Source organism: Pezoporus flaviventris, unplaced genomic scaffold, assembly GCF_033815535.1.
Source record: "Pezoporus flaviventris isolate CSIRO_AGI_PZ_B2104156 unplaced genomic scaffold, CSIRO_AGI_Pfla_v1 ptg000066l, whole genome shotgun sequence".
NCBI classification, from domain to species: Eukaryota; Metazoa; Chordata; class Aves; order Psittaciformes; family Psittacidae; genus Pezoporus; species Pezoporus flaviventris.
Window position 1 is genome coordinate 26,039,765 of NW_026892614.1, and position 19,914 is coordinate 26,059,678.

Consider the following 19,914-nt stretch of genomic DNA (forward strand, 5'->3'; position numbering starts at 1 on the left):
AACAGTATTCTGTACCTCCAAACTAGGGGCAGAGCATGTTCTCACATGACTATGTCTTCTGGTGTGGTGATTTTAACTATCGCATCGATCTAACATATGAGGAAGTGTTTTATTTTCTCAAACGTCAAGATTGGAAGACACTTTTGGAATTTGATCAACTACAACAGCAAAAATCCAGTGGAAAAGTAAGGCAGTGTGTCTCCTTTCCTTGAATACCTGTATTTTGGTTTGGTCTGGTTCCTTGAGAGAGTAAAAAAGTTGCATTTTCAGACCCTTGTTTGTGGTACATGAATGTACTAATTTGTTTAAAAATCAGAATGTTGTTTGTTTGCAAGGAAGCAGATGCATGACAATGGCACCTACCTCATCTGTGATTTGATCAAAGAGATGGTATTTGTCTTCATAGATTTTTAAAGACTTCCATGAAGGGACTATTAATTTTGGACCAACATATAAATACGACGTTGGCTCAGAGGCTTATGATACAAGTGATAAGTGCAGAACCCCAGCCTGGACTGACAGAGTGCTTTGGTGGAGAAAGAAACTGCCTTTTGAAAAAACAGGTGCGTAAGATCCTTCCTCCTCCTTTATCTGAAAGTTGTTTTAGATTTCATCCAGAATCCACATAAGGGTGAATGGTGAGGAAGTGAGTTACTGAGTTCTGGACATAAGGGAATTTAATCTAGTGTATGGTGAAGAAGTGAGTTAGTGAGTTCTGGGCTGTCGGTTGTCTTTAGATGTGTCCTGTAGGCTTTGTCAAATTGCGGTAGCTTTACTCTAGCAGATATTCTTTCAGCTTCACTGGAATAACTTGTAGGGCTAGAAAGAGCCATTTCTTCATGTGAACAAAGGGCTCATGCTAGAGAATTAAAAGGTGCTGGGAGTTCTCTCGGGAACGGAAAATAATCCAGCTATAGCAATCTAGAAATTATTCTGGTTTTTTTTCAACAGAATCGTTAGTCCACGTAAAGTTCCCATGTTCTAATGGCTAGGTTGTTGCCACTGTTGTCCTCAGCAGATGTATAAGCACTTTTCTGTAATTTCTTCTGCCATAGTAATTCTTAGGAATATTTTTGCTAGCTTCTGGAATCGGGGGTGATTCCATTAATTAGTGTTTGTAAAGTACTTTCTGATCATGAGTGGCCAGCACAGCAGAAGGGCTCTTTTCACTTGTTATTCATGAGTTACACGAACAAAATAAAAAATATTTCTTTGTGTGTCCAGGGACAGTTTTCATAACCGTTCTTTCAGTCTGTAGGTACATCCCCTGGTGTGTATAAAATCTGAACAAAATCAGATTTAAAGTGTAATTGCTGGAGAAGTAGTTTAGTTTGTGCCTGCAGATTTGCTTTTTCACATGCCTGGGAACTACTGCTTGGAATCCAGCTCATACCATGAGTACACTGATGGTAAAAGGTAAAAAGCAAAACTAGCGCATTCAAAGAGTATGTGTCAGTGTGATACAGAGTTATATGCTCTTATTAAAGGAATGAAAAATAATGTAAAATGAGGAGCTTAAACCATTGAAGGAGATGTAATCTGGGAAAGAAAAACTGTGTGAGATACAATAAGGAAGTTAAAAAAGCCCTCTTGTGCTGGCTGTTTTCAGTTTAGGAGAAGGAAGACCTTTCAGCATATTCCTTATTTTGCATAGCAAATCTTGCCTCTGGCAAGAATTTAGTTGATGGAGTACACACAGAATGTAGGACCTATCTAGCCAAAGCAGGTTCCTGTCTTTAGAGCTTGTAGGCCTCCCACAGCTAGCTCACATAGGTATATACCTGACCCCTTGTCTGTTCATCCACCTTCCCACCCCTTCAAAGCTTTTCTAATTATTTCACTACCAGAGTTCCTCTCCTTTACTGCTAGTGCCAAGGCTTTTCTGCCTCTTGGCTCCGGTTCTTTTGCCTTTCTTTTGCTGTTACAGGCTAGAGGATTATTTGCCTTCTGAGAAGAAAGTGTACCCACAGTACAAGTGTTTAGGCATGAACATGATATTCCATATTAACTCATTTTCAACTCCAGAGAAAAGAAATGGAGTTGTCCATTAGCCTAAACAGTGACCTAGAACCTTCCTGTTATTCACAGCAGTATAATACTCTGGCATAATGTCTAGAGCACTTTGTCACCTTCATGCATTGCAAAAGAAGTATTCAGAGGTTAGATTTGCATAGGTTTGCTTTCTCCCATATCTTGCGCATTATTTCTCCAATCCCTGTGTATTCAGATTTACAGCGTGTTTTTCAGGTACAGTGTCTGTTTGTATGCTCCATAATGGGGCAGGAGCCAAAATCCTAGCATGACAATGTCAACCCAGATTGTACAGGCAGTTGACTGGGTAACATTCAAGCTAAACATTTTACAGGTGTCTTTTTCTAGTGATCAGCTGTCTCTGTTGCACTCCCTGTCCTTTCTGTATTTTTGCCCCAGTCCCTAGCTGGTAAATATTTCAGGATACAAGAACAAAAATACCCCACCTCCTACTACTACGGTCTGTAAAGTGCATCCTAATAGAATAACTCTTAACTGTTAGTACAGCTAGTTTTGAGTGAGTTTTAAATCATGTTTTGTGCTGCACAGCTGGAGAGATCAATCTTCTAGACAGTGATCTGAATGCTGAAACTAAAGTCAGGCACACCTGGACACCTGGAGCCTTGATGTACTATGGGAGAGCCGAGCTTCAAGCATCTGACCACAGGTAAAGTCCTAAGCAAATAATGAAAGAAAGGCACTAGGTAGAATGTGTCATATTGAATTATGAAGCATTCATAATGTCATAATTGTTGTATTATGGTTGTAATACATACATTGTTGTAACAGGAATTACACTCTTATTCTGCGTTTATTATCCATTTGGAGGTTTTTTTTTCCCCTCATGGTATGTTTTATACCAGGGGGAAAGTATCTATGGTCTTGTGTAGACTTCTGCTGCACTGTGATGTCAGCAAGGATTGGATAAGCTGTAGCAACAGATAGAGAAAGCTGAGGGCTTTCTGTTGCTTGGTTTTGGAAAGCTCCAATAGCAAAACAAGCTGCTCTGATGGGCTTCCGCTCAGCTTGCCATGGCAGAGGACGAGGCTGGGACAGTGTGGCCTGAAGAGATGTAAGCCATATGCACAGGGCTAGGCATGACCATTTCAGAGTAGTGAAGTGTTGGGCTTCTGGGCTACCCTTAGAAATGGAGATGGGAGAAGCAGTTAAAAATAAAGACCAGTGCCCCTGGTTGGTCCATATCATTAACTTGTCTTTAGGGATATGAATGACCTTTGTTAAACTTGTTCACTGCTTCACTTCCCTCAAACAAATTCTGTAATAAATTTACACCCTGAAAACTCCCTTGGATTTGGAATAATCTTTGTCTCACCCTTTGCATGCCCTATGGAAGTGCTACAGTATTTTTCCTCGTAGCAGCGCTCAGTGACCCACAGTAGCTGGCTCTGTGCTTCTCACAGTGCTTCTGCATGCAAGAGCTGTTCTTTATTCCTCCAGCAATGCAAGAACGTGGCTCTTGCAATCAATTTCTCTGTGTCAAGGCTTTGACATTGCCGTCTTCCACAAAGCACAATGGAACTGCTGCACTCATTATAAAGGACCCTGAGGATGCAATTGGTGAAACATGACTGTTGTACATCATTGGTTTTCTATTTCAGCAAACTTGACTGCAGAAACTGTTTTTTAATTACAGTCAGCAGGTTTGCTTTCCCAAGGTTTGTGCTGGAAAAAGGGCTTGTGACATATGGAAATGGATTATGATTCACAGTGCATGTAGAAATACTTAACTATTTCTATGCTTCCCCCCCCTTTAGTATGTCTTTTGGGCTCTGCTGTTGTTGCTTTCACATGTTCTGGTAATGCATATTTTTAATCTAGAGCAAGTAGGAGGCAGCAATTCCACTTGCTGCTCTCTGTGTATGTGCAGGTGGCAATCTGAGAATGTGGATTGCATCCACTGAGATGGAAGCTTTACTCTTTCAGAGAGCTTTCTCAGTTTTATTTAGATCTAACACACAGAGAGGTGATTTGTAAAAAGGCTGAAGAAGTAAGTTTGCAATGTTGGCTGCTTATAATGTGATGGATTGACATATGTTTGCTACATAACCAGATTATACACTTAGAGTACTTTGTCCTGTTTTTGGAAGAAGGCATCTTTATGTGGCCTTGTCTAAGAGAAAATAATATATTGCCTTCCTTATCTATAGATGTTTGGGAACACAGTTGTTTGATAATGAGTGAAATATCAGGTTTGCCAGAAGTGCTACACACAACTGTTATTTGAATTCCTTTACAGTCCTTACTGTTACATTCAGCTAATTCAGGACTGGTAAATATATTTAACAGTGCTCAAAGCACGATTCCGCTGCAGGAAAAATGAAACAACCCACCGGACTCTGAATTTCTGGGTTGTATTGTCAACCACAGTGCTCTTTTGCAGTGAGACCTTAAGTAATCTGTTCCGCTTCTCTTTCTGAGGAGGTCATACATAATGATCACTTCCTTCTAAGGCATAGCAGGCTTAATTAAACATCTGCGATGAGATGTAACGTCATGGAGTTAATGGTCATAGTTGTATAGAGTTTAAAAAATACACTGTTTGTCCTTCATACAGTTAAGTGCTTACTTGTCCTGCTGCTTGATACTGATTTTAATTTTATATAAGCATTTCCTGTTGAGTGATATTGATCTTAATTTTAAATAAGCATTTCTCCTTTGTTTTATATAGGCCAGTGTTAGCTATTGTAGAAGTGGAAGTTCAGGAAGTTAATCAAGCTGCCCGTGAGAGTGTTTTCCAGGAAGTGTCATCTTTCCAGGGACCACTGGATGCCACAGTAGTGGTAAATCTGCTATCACCAACACCAGAAGAGAAGAATGAATTTCCTGAGGACTTGCGTACAGAGCTTATGCAAATGTTTGAGAATTATGGCACTATTGTTCTGGTCAGGTAAGTTTGGGATCTGAAATGGCATGTCAGCTATTCAAGAACATAGGCTAGAAATTCCCTTTTTGTCCTGACAGATTCTAATTTTTTATTAGAAAGCAATATGCTGCATTCCTTTCCTGCATGCTGAATTCCTCATTAGAAATTGAATACAAGTGTTTTGAATACTTTTTACCTCTCATCAACCTGTTAAAGAAATAGTCTAACAGTTCTGTCAGCTGAGTGGAGGAGAATTTTATCTGGTACAGCACCATAAAGCAGAGGCCTTGATGTGAATCATCGCCTTTACATGCAGGCCTCATTTCTATGCATTGCCTCTGTTGGCAGGGTCCTGCCTCACTTCCTCTGAGGAAGTGCTGCTCTCTTCCAGCACTGTCATGCTCACTAAGATTTCCTAGCTTGCTCACCTTTCTTTTGGGAGTCATTTTGGTTGGTTGTTAATAGTACAGCTTCTTGAAGTTCCATCACCTACTGAATTTGAGAGGTAGAGTGCAATGTGATACCTTCTGGCAGAGCAGTTTAATTTCATTCTGTACAGGGCTCCAGCATGTACAGCTCCTGTACAAGGCTGTGAGACTTCTGTTTTGAGAAATAAAGGCAAAAGATCTGGTAGTTGACCTCGGAAACAAGACCAGAAACTTGTTTGTATTATATTAGACCTGTTTATTAAGGGAGAAAACAGATGACCTCTTGTATGGTCTTATGAAGTACGAAATATAAGTTGAGGGTTTAAAAGCAACCCTGCAGGAACAGTAGCATCACCTTGCTTGTGAAGAAGTGGAGCAAGAAAAGGGTATGCTTTGGTGGTTTAGTTTTGGTTTTAATTTCCTCACACCTTGAGAGTATACCAATTTTGGGGAACATCACATGTCCTCTGAGGTGAGGACCTATGACATACATGAGGGGTATGGAGAGCTATGGAAGTTAGTACAGAGAGAGGGCAGATATCAGTCTTGGTCAGACCTGTCAACAGCTGCTGAAATGTTTGTACTTTTGCTTCTTGGGCAGGCAGTCCAGTCAAGGGCAGGGTGCTGGGGTCACACAATGCAGGGTGGGGGAGAGGAAGAGCTGAACTGGGATTCATAGATCATGTTACTCCCCCCAAAATAGTGTTGTGAGGAAAATACAACTAAAACCAGATATATAGCTATACAAAGCTATCATGCTTGCCTTTAAGGCTTTTTATTCAGTGGTGAAGTAAAATGCATTGGTTTTTCTCCTCTACCCTTTTTTCCTAGGATCAGTGGAGGCCAAATGCTGGTGACATTTGCAGACAGCAAGTCAGCTCTTCGTGTTATGGATATAGATGGTGTCAAAGTAAGACTCTCTCAAACCTTTAATAGGAATTTCATAACAAATTTCTCAAAATTGGTTGCTTAGAATAAGACAGTTGAGTTTCTATCTGTATCAAGTAGCATTATTTTAAAGAAACTTAGTGCTCACAAAGTCTTTAGCTTTCACAGCTGCTGAGGCTTTTAATGCAGTATTTCAGTTTTGGAGGGCAGGAGGTGACTTTTCTTGGAGATCCTAAGGAGGCCTTAGGATTTGGCCTTTGGTACCAGTGCAGAATATATGGACTTGGCTGTTGCTCTGGCACTTGAAGCAGTTCTCCTGAGATAATATGTGACTTCATGCTGTTGCCAAAGCATCCTCACGATTGTGGTTTGGAGACTTTTCATTACTCTTAAGTGTATCAGATAAACTCTTTCTACCAAGCTGGAACAACATGATTCATTGGCCTCCATGGCAAACTAAGCATTAGCAGTAGGCATTTACCTTCCCATCCCCTGCTCTTCCTTTCTACACACATGCTCTACAGTTCATCAGTCCCCTCATTTATGCTGATAAAACTGTGGGGCTGCACTGTAAACTTAACACTCAAGTAACAGTACAAGCCAAAATGCAGTTGCATGTGTGCAGTGTCTAAAGGTGCTGGGAACCTGACTCAGGAACTTTCCGTATTAATTTTGTTTCAAAGCTGCTGGCTTGAATACATCTCACCCCAAATGTCATGAAGCAACACATATAAGCAGTTGCAGTCTTAACCTGTTTAATAGTATACTTTCCATATACATCAACCATCATATTCGGGATTATCTGAGCAGAGAATCTCCTTACAGGTGGCAGCAAGTAGCAAATTCCTGTGTATTTTAAAGCTACTGACTCAAAAATGGAAGCCTCCACATTATTACTATGACAGTATTGTTCTGATGATATTGGATGCTTCATCAATTTCCCAAGTATTTCCCAAATGTAGCAGCAGTACTTTTGAGCTGTGAAGCTAATTTTCTTTCAAGAATATTGTTACAGCCTGAACACTTGGTTGGGGGTGTAGGAAGAGTGCTTCCTTTTCATTTAGCTTCCTAAATGAAGCTAGTTGCATCAGTTTCTGAAACAGTTGTACAACAGACTGGCAGCACTTGCTTATTCTCTTCAGGTGTTCTCATTTTGTGAAGCTGCTTGGCAAAGGGGAAACAGTTCTTTCTTTGCATTAGGTTAGAGGCAGAACAGTGAAGATCCGGCCCAAGACTAAGGACTGGCTAAAGGGCCTTCAGGAGGAAATTGCTCGAAAACGGGACAGCATTGCACCCGTATCTCCCACGGCAAACTCCTTTCTTCTGGAAGAAAATTTTGACTTCTCAAGTTTGGACTATGACTCGGAAGGTGAGCAGAAGGATTCTAAGTGAAATTGTGGGAAATTGGTTTGCTGACTTTGATTGCATAGAGAAAGTACTGTAGGAGTGTCAGTTATATCTTAATCTGGAATGAAGCCACAATACTTAAAAAGAGGATCGTAACTAAGGCCATGACCTGCCTTGTGCCTGGATAGAGAACTGTTGCTGAGATTGTCCTATCAATTTAGTGTTACAATATGTGGTAGCAAATCTAAGTTATGGTACAGTTGTCTGTATAGAAACAAGCTGTAATAAAACACATGGGTTACACAAGAAGCTTGCCCAACCTATATATTAAATGCATTGACTAATAGTAGAGAGAGACCGAGAATACATTTCCTCGCTAATTCTTTCTTACTTAATATTTTAATTCAGGTGATATAGTGGAGGATGAAGATGACTATTTAGATGATACTTTGTGTCAACATCTAGTAGATAACACAGCAGAAGATATGCCTGAGAGCTCTCGACAATTTGCATCCACACCTCTTTCAAACAAATCTGGACCCAACCCACAGCTCTATAAAGGTAGAGTATCTACCTTCCTTAAAGTAAGACCTGAAAGTTTCTCCTTTTGTCTGTATTTCCCTGTTCATTTCGATTTTCATTGTAGGTCCTCCAAAGATGAGGATCATCTTTTTGGTACATGCTCACGCTCAACCTCTCCTTTGAGTTCGTGACAGTAGCTGAGGTCCTCAGGCATAACAGCAACACAAATAATAAAGCTTACATCCTCCTTCTCTGTAGCCAAGGCAAGGCAAGAATGCTGAGAAATGCTGGTTTCCTTTTATAGTTAGGAGAAATTAAGTCTTTCTATCCAGTGCATGTTGTTTGGCACCAGAGTATACCACAAAAAAATGTCTATTATTTTCTTATTAGTGAAAGACTGAGCAAAATCAAACCAAAGGAATCCTGTAGATTCAGTGATGGGCTTGGCTCTGTCCTTTGAGCAATAGCTGTGGCAGTGCAGTCAGGTGTAAGCTGGGAAGTACAGGAGTGGTTTTGTTCTAACAGCATACTTCAAGGAGGCCTAAAGTTTCTTCTTTGTTCCCATTTTATTTGAAGAAGTTGAGGTTCACACAGCAGGTATATTCATTCGTTTAGTGCTTCATAAATTTGTTACCTTTTTTCCTGGTCACCTGGCTTGTTTGTATGTTAATGGGAACTGACTCAATAAGGAGAAGATAAAGCTGTAAAGAGAATACTGTTAAAAACTGCAGCAAGAACCAGTCAAACCAGTGGAGGTCTTACAGTGGGATGTGATCAGGTCATGCTTTGGTGATCAAGCATTGACAGGCTGGGTCATGCACTGAACACTTTATTGTGACAGCAAGTGGTTCAGTAGCTGTCATTCTGTGCTCTCTCAGAAGTGCTTTGTCTTCTGACATACAAGTGAAAACTTTAATACTTTCAACGGCTGAGTCAGAAGTAAGAGTTCAAAAAGATTAAATTAAATTCCTAACTTTACACAGATTTTCCAAACAATCAGAGTGATATACAACTTTTTTGTCCACCTTGAGTCATGCTGAGTGCAGTCTGGCCAGACCCAGAAACCTAGCCCTGGGTCAAGAAGTAATCTGTCATTATTAAATACTGTGAAGCCAATCACTTTGTACTGTAGGATGACTTGCCCTCCAAACACCTCTGGCCTACTGTGTGATGATTCATTAAGCTACAGAGAACTGCAGTGATTCTTTTCACCCCCAATAACTCTTTCCCACAAAAAGTATCACAAAGTAAACGGAGATTAGATAGTTTGAAGGAGGTCAAGGTGCTGTCACACAGCTCAAAATATTATATATTCAATCCATCGTGAAAGTCTCTGCAATTTCAGATGTGTCCATGAGCTTCCAATTCTGGCTGAGTAACTCCCAATCGAAGGTATGATGATTGTATAGCTGATGTTAGACACAGATGGAAACCAGTGATGGGCAGAACAGTGTGTATGTATGTTTCTGAGGTCAAAGAAGGGCACAGCCTCACAAAACTGATGTCACTGGAAGCCGTAGCTTAAAACCAGCAGCCTTTTAGGGGGATAGAGTGGTGATGGCTGTTTTTTGTCTGTGTTCAGTGTTACTGCCAGAATTTCAAGCCATGCTTTTAGGGGCCTGCATGACTCCTTGCATCCTACTGATGAATGTGTATTTGCAGCTTAGAAGTATAGAAAATGCAAAGAGAAGGGGGAGGGAAGGTTGGGCAGATCACAGACTGTCTCTGTGGCTACCATCCACTGCTGAGTGGGAGATGGGAACTGTGAGGCAGCTCAGTATTCCCTGCAGAGCACAGCCTTCTGAAAAACAAGAACTTGTGTAAAAATGCCTCAAGTATGACAGACTGCTGCTACACAGCTCCTTCCCCATCCTCTCCAAGCCACAGGGACAAAATTAAACCCAGTGAATTTTGGAGCCCTAAAGAACAGAGCTGCATGGCTGGGTAGCCATGGCAGGGTAAGAGAACTGAATTGAAAGTCCTCAATATAGCAGAGGGGTAGACAAAAGCAATCACTGCTTCTTACTTCTTGAGCTGTCAGAGAGGCTTAGGCAGGAGGAAAGACTGAAATTACCTAGTCATGTAAGATGCAGCCAGGGGTTACCAGACTGAGGCAATTGTACTCTGCAAAACAGAGACGTAACATGTGAGCCGTTCAGATTTCTCACTGGCATAAAACAGTTCTCCTGAGCACATAAAGTTGTCTACTCTTCAAAGGGAAATTCCTGTGTTCAGGAAGGAAGAACAAGGGATTGGCCATGATTAACTAGCCTCCTTGTGGCTGTCATGACAAAGTTTGAATGTGAACAGGTTGCTACCAGTTCTTGCTGTGAAAAGCTCAGAACCTAGTACGGTGACTAATAACACTGAAATCAGATGCAGGCAGTCTTTGTGTTGATATAAACAGTTAATAAATGCTGCAAAAGGGGAGAGAGAAAAGTGTCTGACAAAAGCGTACATGTTTCTTGGAGTGGGAGCAGGAAGACATTTAGTGAAAGCAAAACAAGATGAAAGGAGCCGCAGCATGTTGCTGAGATACCTGGTTGAGGCTTGCCATTCATAATTCCCTCTCTCCTGACCATCCGAATTTGGTGCATCTCACCCAGCAGGTATCTAATACAGATTCTTCCTAAAATTTTCCTAGATGATTCAGACCTGGCCAATCTGAAGCGGGAGCTGGAGGTGGGTGAGGAATGCCATCGCCGGCCTCCAAGCAGGTCTCTGTCCATTCCTACCAGGCCTTGGCCACTTCAGCCACCACAGAGGCCTCCCCCTCCAGGTGAGTTTAACTTTCTTTAACCTTATGTTGGCACAACTGAACAGTTTTGCTGCCAATTGTAGGTGACAAAGAAAGTAATACCTTGTTCTGAAATGTGAGCCTGTTGAGGTATTTACATTTGCTTCCCAGTCTGTTTCAGCGTGACTGTGGCTGCAGTCAGTGGGAGAAGTTTGTCCTTAAGGTGACAGATTCTCCACAAACAAATGCCTTTAGTGAGGATGGAATGGCCCATGTGTTCCATACTAACTCAGATTAGTGAGTTAACCAGCCACTTTGTGGCAATAAAAATAAATATCAGTGTTCATGCCTGTTGACTTTCAATGTCACTGAGTGTTTTCTTACTGTTTCTTTGTTTCTGACTTGATTGTAATTTTCCTGTTAAAAAGCTTTGAGAAAATATGTGTTCTGGACAGTTTTTGTCCTTTCCTGTTTTGCAAGCAGTTCTTGATTCTGTGTTTATGAGAAACAAATGCAACATGGATTATAATTCTCAGTGAGGCACAAAGGGGAAGTCATGCGCTTCACCTAAGCTTTACCCACCTGAGATGCCATCAGTGCTATGCTGCTCCTGGTTTTATGGCTACTTCTGGGTAAATGCTGATTGGTAGATCAGCATAATCATCTTCACCTTCTGTAGGACACAAGCTATCACATTTTTCTTGCAGCCCTAAAGTCTCTCTTCTGTGTATATTTTTCAGTCTTAAAAGTTCTGTCAGACTTGCTACTGAAAGATGAGTTATTTGGGATTATTCACATTCATTTCTAAGTCTTGTTGCACAGAAGTGACAGCTCTGGTATCTGTATTTCTGTGCCTGGAACTTCTGGGGAGATTCCAATTGGACACAGGAAATTTTTTCACAAATGGAACAATCAGCCATTGGAATACTCTCCCCAGGGAAATGGTGGATTCCCCAGTGCTGGACACTTCAACGATTCAGCTGGACAAGGTGCTGGGACATCGAGTCTAGGTCATGCTTGCCTAGAAAGGTTGGACCAAATAATCCTTTAAGTCCCTTCCAACCTGGTGTTCTGTGATTGTGTGTTAATGCTCAGCTGAGGTTATTAAATGAATTAAATGAAAGCAAGACTACCTGAAGCAGTTCCAGATTTCAGCATTTCATTCTGTTTTGATAACTTTTTTCAGCTTAGATTAGACCAGTAATAATTCAGCCCATCACTCCTAGATGAAAGTGTCTGGCCTTTGACAGGCAGAGGAACTCAAAGTCCGCAGTATCCTATGGGAACACCTTACCCAATGTCTGTCCCTGGAGGAGCAGGGAGGGTGATAGCATCATTTTTTACTTACCACAAACAATTTCAAAGCACATTGCTATTGCTCCATTGCAGATAAAATGTTGGACCAGTTCTTGAATGTAAAAAGCCATTTTTATTCCTCTTTCAGCTGGAACACCAAGCAAAAAGCCCCCCTCAGATGGTTCCCTCTCTCCAGAAAGCCACTCCTCCTGTTCCATCCTGGCAATGGCAAAGCTGCTACCTGGAGCCCCTCAGCAGCCAGTGAGTCCTGCCACTCAGTGTGGCCACTTAGTGTTGTCCTGATCACCCCCATCCATGTGGACACAGTAGCCACTGAACACCACGTACATGGCTGAAAGTGGGTAAATTTAGGTTAGATATTAGGAAACAATTCCTCACTGTAAGAGTGGTGTGGCATTGGAACAGGTTGCCCAGAAAGGTTGTGAATGGTTCCATCTCTGGAAGTGTTCAAGGCCAGGTTGGATGGGGCTTTGAGCAACCTGGTCTAGTGGAAGATGTCCCTGCCCATGGCAGGAGGGTTGGAACTGAATGATCTTTAAGGTCCCTTCCAGCCCAAACCATTCTATGATTCCGTGACACACCTCCCATACAAAGAAGGCAGTCTGTCACATGCCTGAGCTGGCAATGCCGAGATGAACTTCTTTGTACTGTAATACTAGATTGTAGGACCTGCTCAACACCAGATAAATGTTATTAATTTGCTAGGAATTAGAGAGGCCAAAGAAGGAGAGAGAGTGGTGCAAGACTGGGGCACTGTTGGTTTATTCCACCTGCTGCTTTTTGGCAGATGCTGACTTGAATTTTCAACGTCACAATAATATGCTTTGATTCTTTTCTCACCTCTTTTTTGATGGGCCATGCTAGTGCCCAGAATACAACTCCTGACCATTGCCAGCAAGGCTGCTAGCCCTCTGAGGAGACCAAGACCAGAATGTGGGAACACCTCCCCACTCCTGTCTCACTGGATAAGAACCCCAGAGTATTGAACAAGGGACGGCTAGGGGACTAGCTGTCACAATAAACCATTGGTCTGTCTGTTTAGAGGTAACAAAGATGTAGTATCTTCCAAAAGACCCCCCCACCATTGCTGTATTATTGATTGATTGTTGAATAGCCACTGGCAAAAACAGAGCTTTGCAGGTATCTGAGCTTAGGTGTAGGATTACAGGCATACTAGAAAAATCAGTTCTCTCAAGATCACTCATTCTTGTATTTTTTTTTAAGCCTAAAGTCCGGACTGGAATAAGTAAACCTTACAACGTCAAGCAGATCAAAACCACCACAGCTGAGGAAGCAGAAGCAGCTATTAGATGTCTTATGGAAGCTAAAGGAGGTGAGCACAGAAATCTTTATTTAAAGAAAACTGCAGATGTATTCATCCGTTCCATCGTAGCCCAGAAGCACATATTTCTATTCAGAAACTCACCTGAACACTGACATACACATTCAGGCAAGGTTGTACTTGGTATTCTCTGACAGGTTTGATAAGACTAACCTTCATTTCCAAGATGACTCAAGTTGTGTATTTCATTTTCGAACCCATTACTAAGAGCACCTTGAGCTATTTTATGTCAGAATTAGTCTGAAAATTAAAAGATAAAGATGGGATCTTACTAAACTGACAGTACCTGTGTTAGCTCAGGGTTGCGTAAAGGATATTTGCTGCTCTATCTGGTGAATGCTCACTAGTCCAAGTAGAACTAAAAAGCAAGTACAACAGTGGGAGAAATAACCTGGATTCTGTTCGTATTTGGGCAGCAAGTATAGTTGTAACCTGGACAGAATCTTGCACTACTGTAGCTTGAATAGCTGAGCTAAAAAAACATTCTGTGTTTAGACTGTTTAATCCCTGGAGAAGAGCTTCTTGCAAGGGCAAGTTAGAGCAGGAAACCAGCTTAGGTACTGAAACTCAGGTGGTGCTGAATATACCCTGCAGGGCTGCAAGTTGTCCTTCTGCTGATGCTGTATGAATGAAAAAGAAAGCAGCATGACTCTGAAGCTCTCAGTTTAGAAAGAAAATATCCCTTTTCATGTGTAAATGGAGCAAATGCAGTCTGCAATAATCCAGTTTAATTAGAAATATCATAAAGGCATCTTGATGTTTGTTCCTCAGAGAGTACTATTCATTTGGCTTTGAAATCACATTTACTCTCCATTGATTTTGAAATTCACATTAAGCATTTCACTCAGGAAGCTTGTCCTGTCAGCATCACTTTCAGTCCCTTGTGCTGTACAACCAGTTGGCATATGTAGTTCTTCCCAAAGTACAAGATGTGCTTAGCAGCATTACCTTGATTTTCCAGATAAAAAAAAACAAGGCAAAAGGAGACTCACGACTTGAGTGAGTCCAGTACTGCTGACCCCCAGCCACTGTTTTTTCCACTTGGCCAAAGGGTGGCACAGCACTGCTGACTTGGCATGAAATTATTCCAGGCAAGGGAATTTTTCCCTAACTGCCTCGTACAGATGTGATGGGATTGCAAGGGTCTGGATTTATTTCTAAAACCTGACTTCCTGGCCTGAGCCAGCCCTTTAGGCATGCACTTTTTAGAAAACATGACTGAAAGAAATTACCTTGAAGCTACATCCTGATCAGGCCAAGACACTGTATGGTTTTGCATTTCAGGACTACAGGAAGATGCAGTAAAGCCTGCTCCAACTAAAAACCAGTCCTTCACCAAAACAGAGCCTCTTCCCAGCTTGACAAAGTCAGCATCATTTCAAGGGTCACAAGCAGGACCAGTGCTTGTGCCCCATCGCCCACCACCCAAAGTTCCAACTACGAAGAAGCCGGTACCACTGCAACGGACCGGAGTCAAGGTGGAAAATGTAAGATAGTTGCAGCAAAATGCATCCAGCCTCCATTACAGAACATGAACGATGGCAGGAGGGGTGGCCTGTTAAACAGTTTTGTGTATGAAGTCCTGTCATTTGAAGGTCTTAGCCAGCAGGCACTGAAATGATTTTGTGTATTGTAGTCACCCAGGCATACAAATGTAAGAAGGATCAGAAAGAAAAGAGAGCCGCGAGTTCCTTACTTGTTTGTATTCAGCTTTTCTATTTCTCAGTCCATTCTTTTAGATTCTGTTATTTTTCTTCTGGTTTGTCTAAAGCTTCTCAGGATTTCAGACTCATCCCTTCTTTATCACAGTGTTTACTTCTGACCACATCATGAGTGGTCTGCTCTGTAATGATTTGAGGCAGCTTCATCAGTATGCTGTTCTGTATCCTGTTCAGAGACATCTAACTTTGCTCACACACCTTGTAATGGGAGTCAGCCTTTCACTTTGAATGCTGGATTCTACTCAATAGTTCTTAAAAATGCAAGCCTGGAGGTCTCTGTCAGGTCTCTACAATAGAGATAATAGTTCACCTCTAGAACTGCTAAAATGATTATTTAATGATGAAAGCAATTTATGTACAAAAGAAAGACAAATATAATCTTTTATATCCTTCCTTTGACAAAGCCTCTGCTAGAAAGCTCTGTTCTAAGTTGCTGGGATTCCTGCCTTACCTTCCTTTGTAAAGGCATTCACCCCTTCCCTATAACGGACTTTGCACCTTCTGTACTTTTCAAATTCACAGAAGTAAAAAACGCAGAGCACAGAGTGCGTGCCCTTTCCTTAAACACTCAGTAACAAGGAATGGTCGGGTTGTGTTGTCACCATTCCTAGGGTGCTCCTGAAAGGCACTCAGAGGGTTTGCTGTTTTGGTGTTAGTTACATGAGATGTCCTGCAGGAATCTATCTATTTCAGTTTGACTCTGCTTCAGGTTTCCACTTCTTCCTCCATCTGAGTGAGTTCAGATGGGAGTTGTGTACTTGAAAACCTCTACCCAATCCACCTCTATCGTTCAGAGAGCATGCAAGCAAATGCAGGCCACTTATCAACAACATATAGACAGAATTGGCAGGGGATATGTCCATTATGAAATATTAAGTAAATATTTTGGCTGCATTGAAAAGCCTGTATATTTTAATACTGTGAAAGAATAATAAAGAATTAAATTGCTTTCATTCAGTCACACAGAGTTGTGAGAAACCTGAAGCAGCCATTTCCTTCCTGGACTGGGCTCCAATTATTTATATAGTTTTAAGTGGTGAATATATGCTAGACTGTAGTTGGATAGCTTACTTTTAGTTTCTGTTCCTAGCATCACTGAGACATGACAGAGCCATTAGTGCATTTATTGGGTCAACTGAAGATAATTGTTCTTCAGCCTTATCTATTGGCATATACCCAAAGGTATGTGCTAATTTTGCCCTCCCTATGCATTCTTGCTTAAATAATATTAGTCAGCAGAGAGATGTTACAAGTAAATAACTCCTCAGAGCTGTGTTAATTGGGCCTGGAGAAAAATCCTAACAGGAAAGAGACTCGGAGATGTATTTCTCGTATAAGGAGTGAACAAGCTGTAGTGTCCTCGTCCTCAGCCAGCACTCTGTAAGTGTCCAAGGCACAATATGTGAGAACAGAACCAAGCAGGTGCAGTATAAAACTGCACTGTCAAGCCTCCTCTTTGTACTGCTCTTTTTCATTCCAGTACTGTCGGCTTCTCTCAGTAATGCCATCAATAAGACTTGCACTAGCAGTGACTTAGAGTTAAAGGTACCCTTTTTAGTCTCACATTTCTTGTTCCTTTTTCCCCTCAGGCCACATCTACAGAAGAGCAGTTTGAACAACAGCCAGCAGAGTCTCCTTTTGGCTTTCCAGAGCCCTCTCTAGAAGCTGGACCTATTCTTACTCCAACCAGGATTACTCCAGTCCCTAAACCCAGAACCACACAACCTGGGAAGCCTCAGGAGAGCAGGGGGAGCAGTGAAAGGCAGGCCCCTTCCTCCAACATGGCTGACGCCATTGCACTGCCTTCGCAAAATGCCTCCTTTGCCCCAAAGGTGCCACCAAGAAGAAAGAAGTCGGCTCCTGCAGCTCTTCATCTGCAAGTTCTCCAGAGCAGCGACAACCCACTTTTTAGTGGGCTGATGTTCAACTCCAACAACAACAATCCTGGGCTCTGCCCTCAGACTCGGGATTCTCACGGCCCCATGCAGGCATCTCTCTCAGCTCCTGCCTTCTCTACCAGCCCAGAAGACAACACAGCTAAGCAGCTGGCACCAAGCACCACAGAATTGATGACCAACCTCCAGTATCCTCCTGTACCAGGGAGCCAGCATGCACAGCTCTCAGATACCAGCTTTCTTGCAGAGAACACCAATCTTTTGGACCTGGACCTGGATTGTTCCTGCCCTCTTTCTATGCAGGTGGCATCAGCTTCTCCAGCACACACTCCAGAAAGTCTAAAACATCCCAGCTTGAAAGATTTCAGTCACTGGGTTACATTTAGTGATGATGAAGACAGTAGTGGCCTGGCAGAAGGATTCAACAAACTTCTTGTCTTAGAGCAAAATAAAAATAGCTTGATGAAGGCAAATACTGATTTAGAATTGTAAAATTTTGTCCCCTTATTGTTCCTATAGAAATTGTAATTGTAATGCAAAAGCAATCTATCTTTTGCACAAGGATTTTTATTTAAGGGAATAGATTATCTGTCCAGGCTACATTTCATGTTTAAAGGTAAGAATTCTGCCCCTGGAGGGACATGTATATACAACCTAACCTTATCTACAGCTTGTTTGAAAAGTTCTTTATCCTAAGTTATTTCTTTTTATTAATCTTAAACATCTTAAGATGTTTTACTTCATTTCAGGTACAAATCATATATAAGAATATGTAATGATGTACGGATAAAAGACCCGCAGAAAAACATTTTCCTGTGAAATTTATGTATTAATCCATTTCTGCCACTTGAAATAAAGCACCCTTATCTGAAATAGCTGGACTGCTGCAGTTATTCTGGAATGGACACCCAGAAGGAGAGTAGATAGCAGTATAGCTACAACAGTAATGCTGGCATTGTTCTGCTGCTTACTTTCTGTTGTGCAATCAAGGATTACGCAGTATCTTCTTGTAGATCTCAACTAGCTGTGGTGTTGGCAGGCCCTAGTACTTGCCTTGTTAAACGCATTCCTGTGTTAAAGTAAAATGCACGCTGTGTGCTGTGAGGCTGTGCAGCAGAATCAGGAGAAGTGGTCAGCAAGAAATGTCTCGTTTTACTTGACCATGCAAGTGAACCTGCATATTACAACAGACCTCTGTTAAGTGAAGTGCTGTGCTGTAATAACATGCCTCAACCGTTCTAAAAGGACTGGGGAGCTACTCAAAACACTGCTCTGACCTACAAAGAGATTAAAGGCATCCCTAGTAGGTTTTCTAGCACAGTTCCAAAACTCACCATAGTTTTCGTTCACAGCAAGCCAATGCAAAACAACATACTTCACAATGAAATAGCACATGGACAGTGACAGTCCCTTTTTGAAGAAACACTGTCATCTGCTCATGTATCAGCTATGGAAATACAATGGAAATACGGAGAGTAGTTGAGACCAGCCGATGGCCTAAGTCATTGATGTATTCATGTCTTATGCTAAAGGCAGGTTGGTAATTCAGTAGTTGTGTCCCTGTTCCCATCCTGTGCTTTGTAGGAAAATGCCATGGCAATCTTTTATTCCCATGGTGCAGATGAGGAAAGAGCTGCTCTTGGAACTCAAGTCTAAGCATATGCATCACAGGCTGTTACATCCTGAAACTAAGCCACAAGCACATGACTGGGAACAGCAGGACCCTCCTGCAGTGGGGAGCAGTCTCTTGTAGCCTAATTTGCTCACACTAAAACTCATCTTGAACCCCAAACCAGTAGGCAGGTACAGGGTGGAAGGGTGTAGAACTACTGCTCTGTGTGCTCCTGCTGATCATCAGCTATGCAGTCTGTTTGTTTTGTACCAGGGAAGGAGTTGCCATATGCATACCATTCCCACCCTCAGCAGCTGTGATAAAGCTGTGCTGCATCAGGGGATCACTGGCCATGAGCTGAGAAGGCTAAAACCTAGAACTAGACATGGGCAACCATGTCTAAGGCTGCATTTAAGAAGCATGTGCACCACTGTAAAAAAAAGCTTTTGCTCAGGGGCACCATGCATCTGCAAAGGGAGCACACCTAGGAGGCAGCTACCATCATCTGTTCTATGCAGTTTCTCACAACAAGAGGTTTAAAAGATGATAATGTGCAATGGTTCAGGCCACGACAGCACTGATAGGGGAAGCAGCCCCTGTTAACCACTGTGGACACCAGCCAAGTACTCCTGCGTGCCTGTCCTGCTTCTCCCTTACATGCACCCAGTGTTCACTTACCAGGGTGGGCTGACTCATGAAGTATTGCTCAGCCCAATGCAGGCTTGATCTTCATAATGAAGTCATCTCTTGTTTATTAGCAAGGCAGCAGTCACGCTTCTCAGGAACCCAAGATTTGGCAAAGATAATCCATAGTGCTAAATGTGTCTTACTGCTCTTGCTGCCTTGCCTGTGCAGTAAAACTATACCCTGTGGATGCCACTTGTTCAAAGCAGGCAGTTAAAAATGACAAACAGATTGGAGCTTGTCATGGTGACTTCTTAACAGAAGCACCAAGATCTTTCTTTTATTATTAAAGGACAGAGATAGTTTTTAAACAGTTGGTGAAGCTGAAAACAATCCCTTGGGGTTTTTCCAGGAAAGGTGTATTTTAAAAGTTCAGAATTCGGTGTTCAGAATTAGGATTTTTTTAATATGAAAATCAATTTGCTTGTTAGCATCTTGGAAACTGGAATTCAGCAATTTTGTTACTTGTTATGCCTACCTGTTTCACTGCCGCTGCCAAATTTTGG

The 19,914-nt window shown here is 41.9% G+C and overlaps 1 protein-coding gene across 3 annotated transcripts in view; it reads left to right on the plus strand.

Moving 5' to 3' along the window:
• Window positions 1–17,985, plus strand: part of SYNJ2 (synaptojanin 2) — a 68,623-nt gene extending 50,638 nt beyond the window's left edge. For 2 of the 3 annotated variants that reach the window (XM_061471622.1, XM_061471624.1), the window contains 12 exons: window positions 27–185; window positions 407–563; window positions 2,581–2,698; window positions 4,721–4,939; window positions 6,175–6,253; window positions 7,432–7,600; window positions 7,987–8,139; window positions 10,745–10,879; window positions 12,282–12,394; window positions 13,379–13,487; window positions 14,781–14,983; window positions 16,807–17,985. In XM_061471622.1, coding sequence (XP_061327606.1) covers window positions 27–185; window positions 407–563; window positions 2,581–2,698; window positions 4,721–4,939; window positions 6,175–6,253; window positions 7,432–7,600; window positions 7,987–8,139; window positions 10,745–10,879; window positions 12,282–12,394; window positions 13,379–13,487; window positions 14,781–14,983; window positions 16,807–17,604 — 2,412 coding nt within the window. In that variant the 3' untranslated portion in view covers window positions 17,605–17,985. The remainder of the gene's footprint in view (window positions 1–26; window positions 186–406; window positions 564–2,580; window positions 2,699–4,720; window positions 4,940–6,174; window positions 6,254–7,431; window positions 7,601–7,986; window positions 8,140–10,744; window positions 10,880–12,281; window positions 12,395–13,378; window positions 13,488–14,780; window positions 14,984–16,806) is intronic. The other variant, XM_061471623.1, reaches the window with a different exon arrangement.
• The last annotated feature ends 1,929 nt before the right edge of the window (window positions 17,986–19,914 follow it).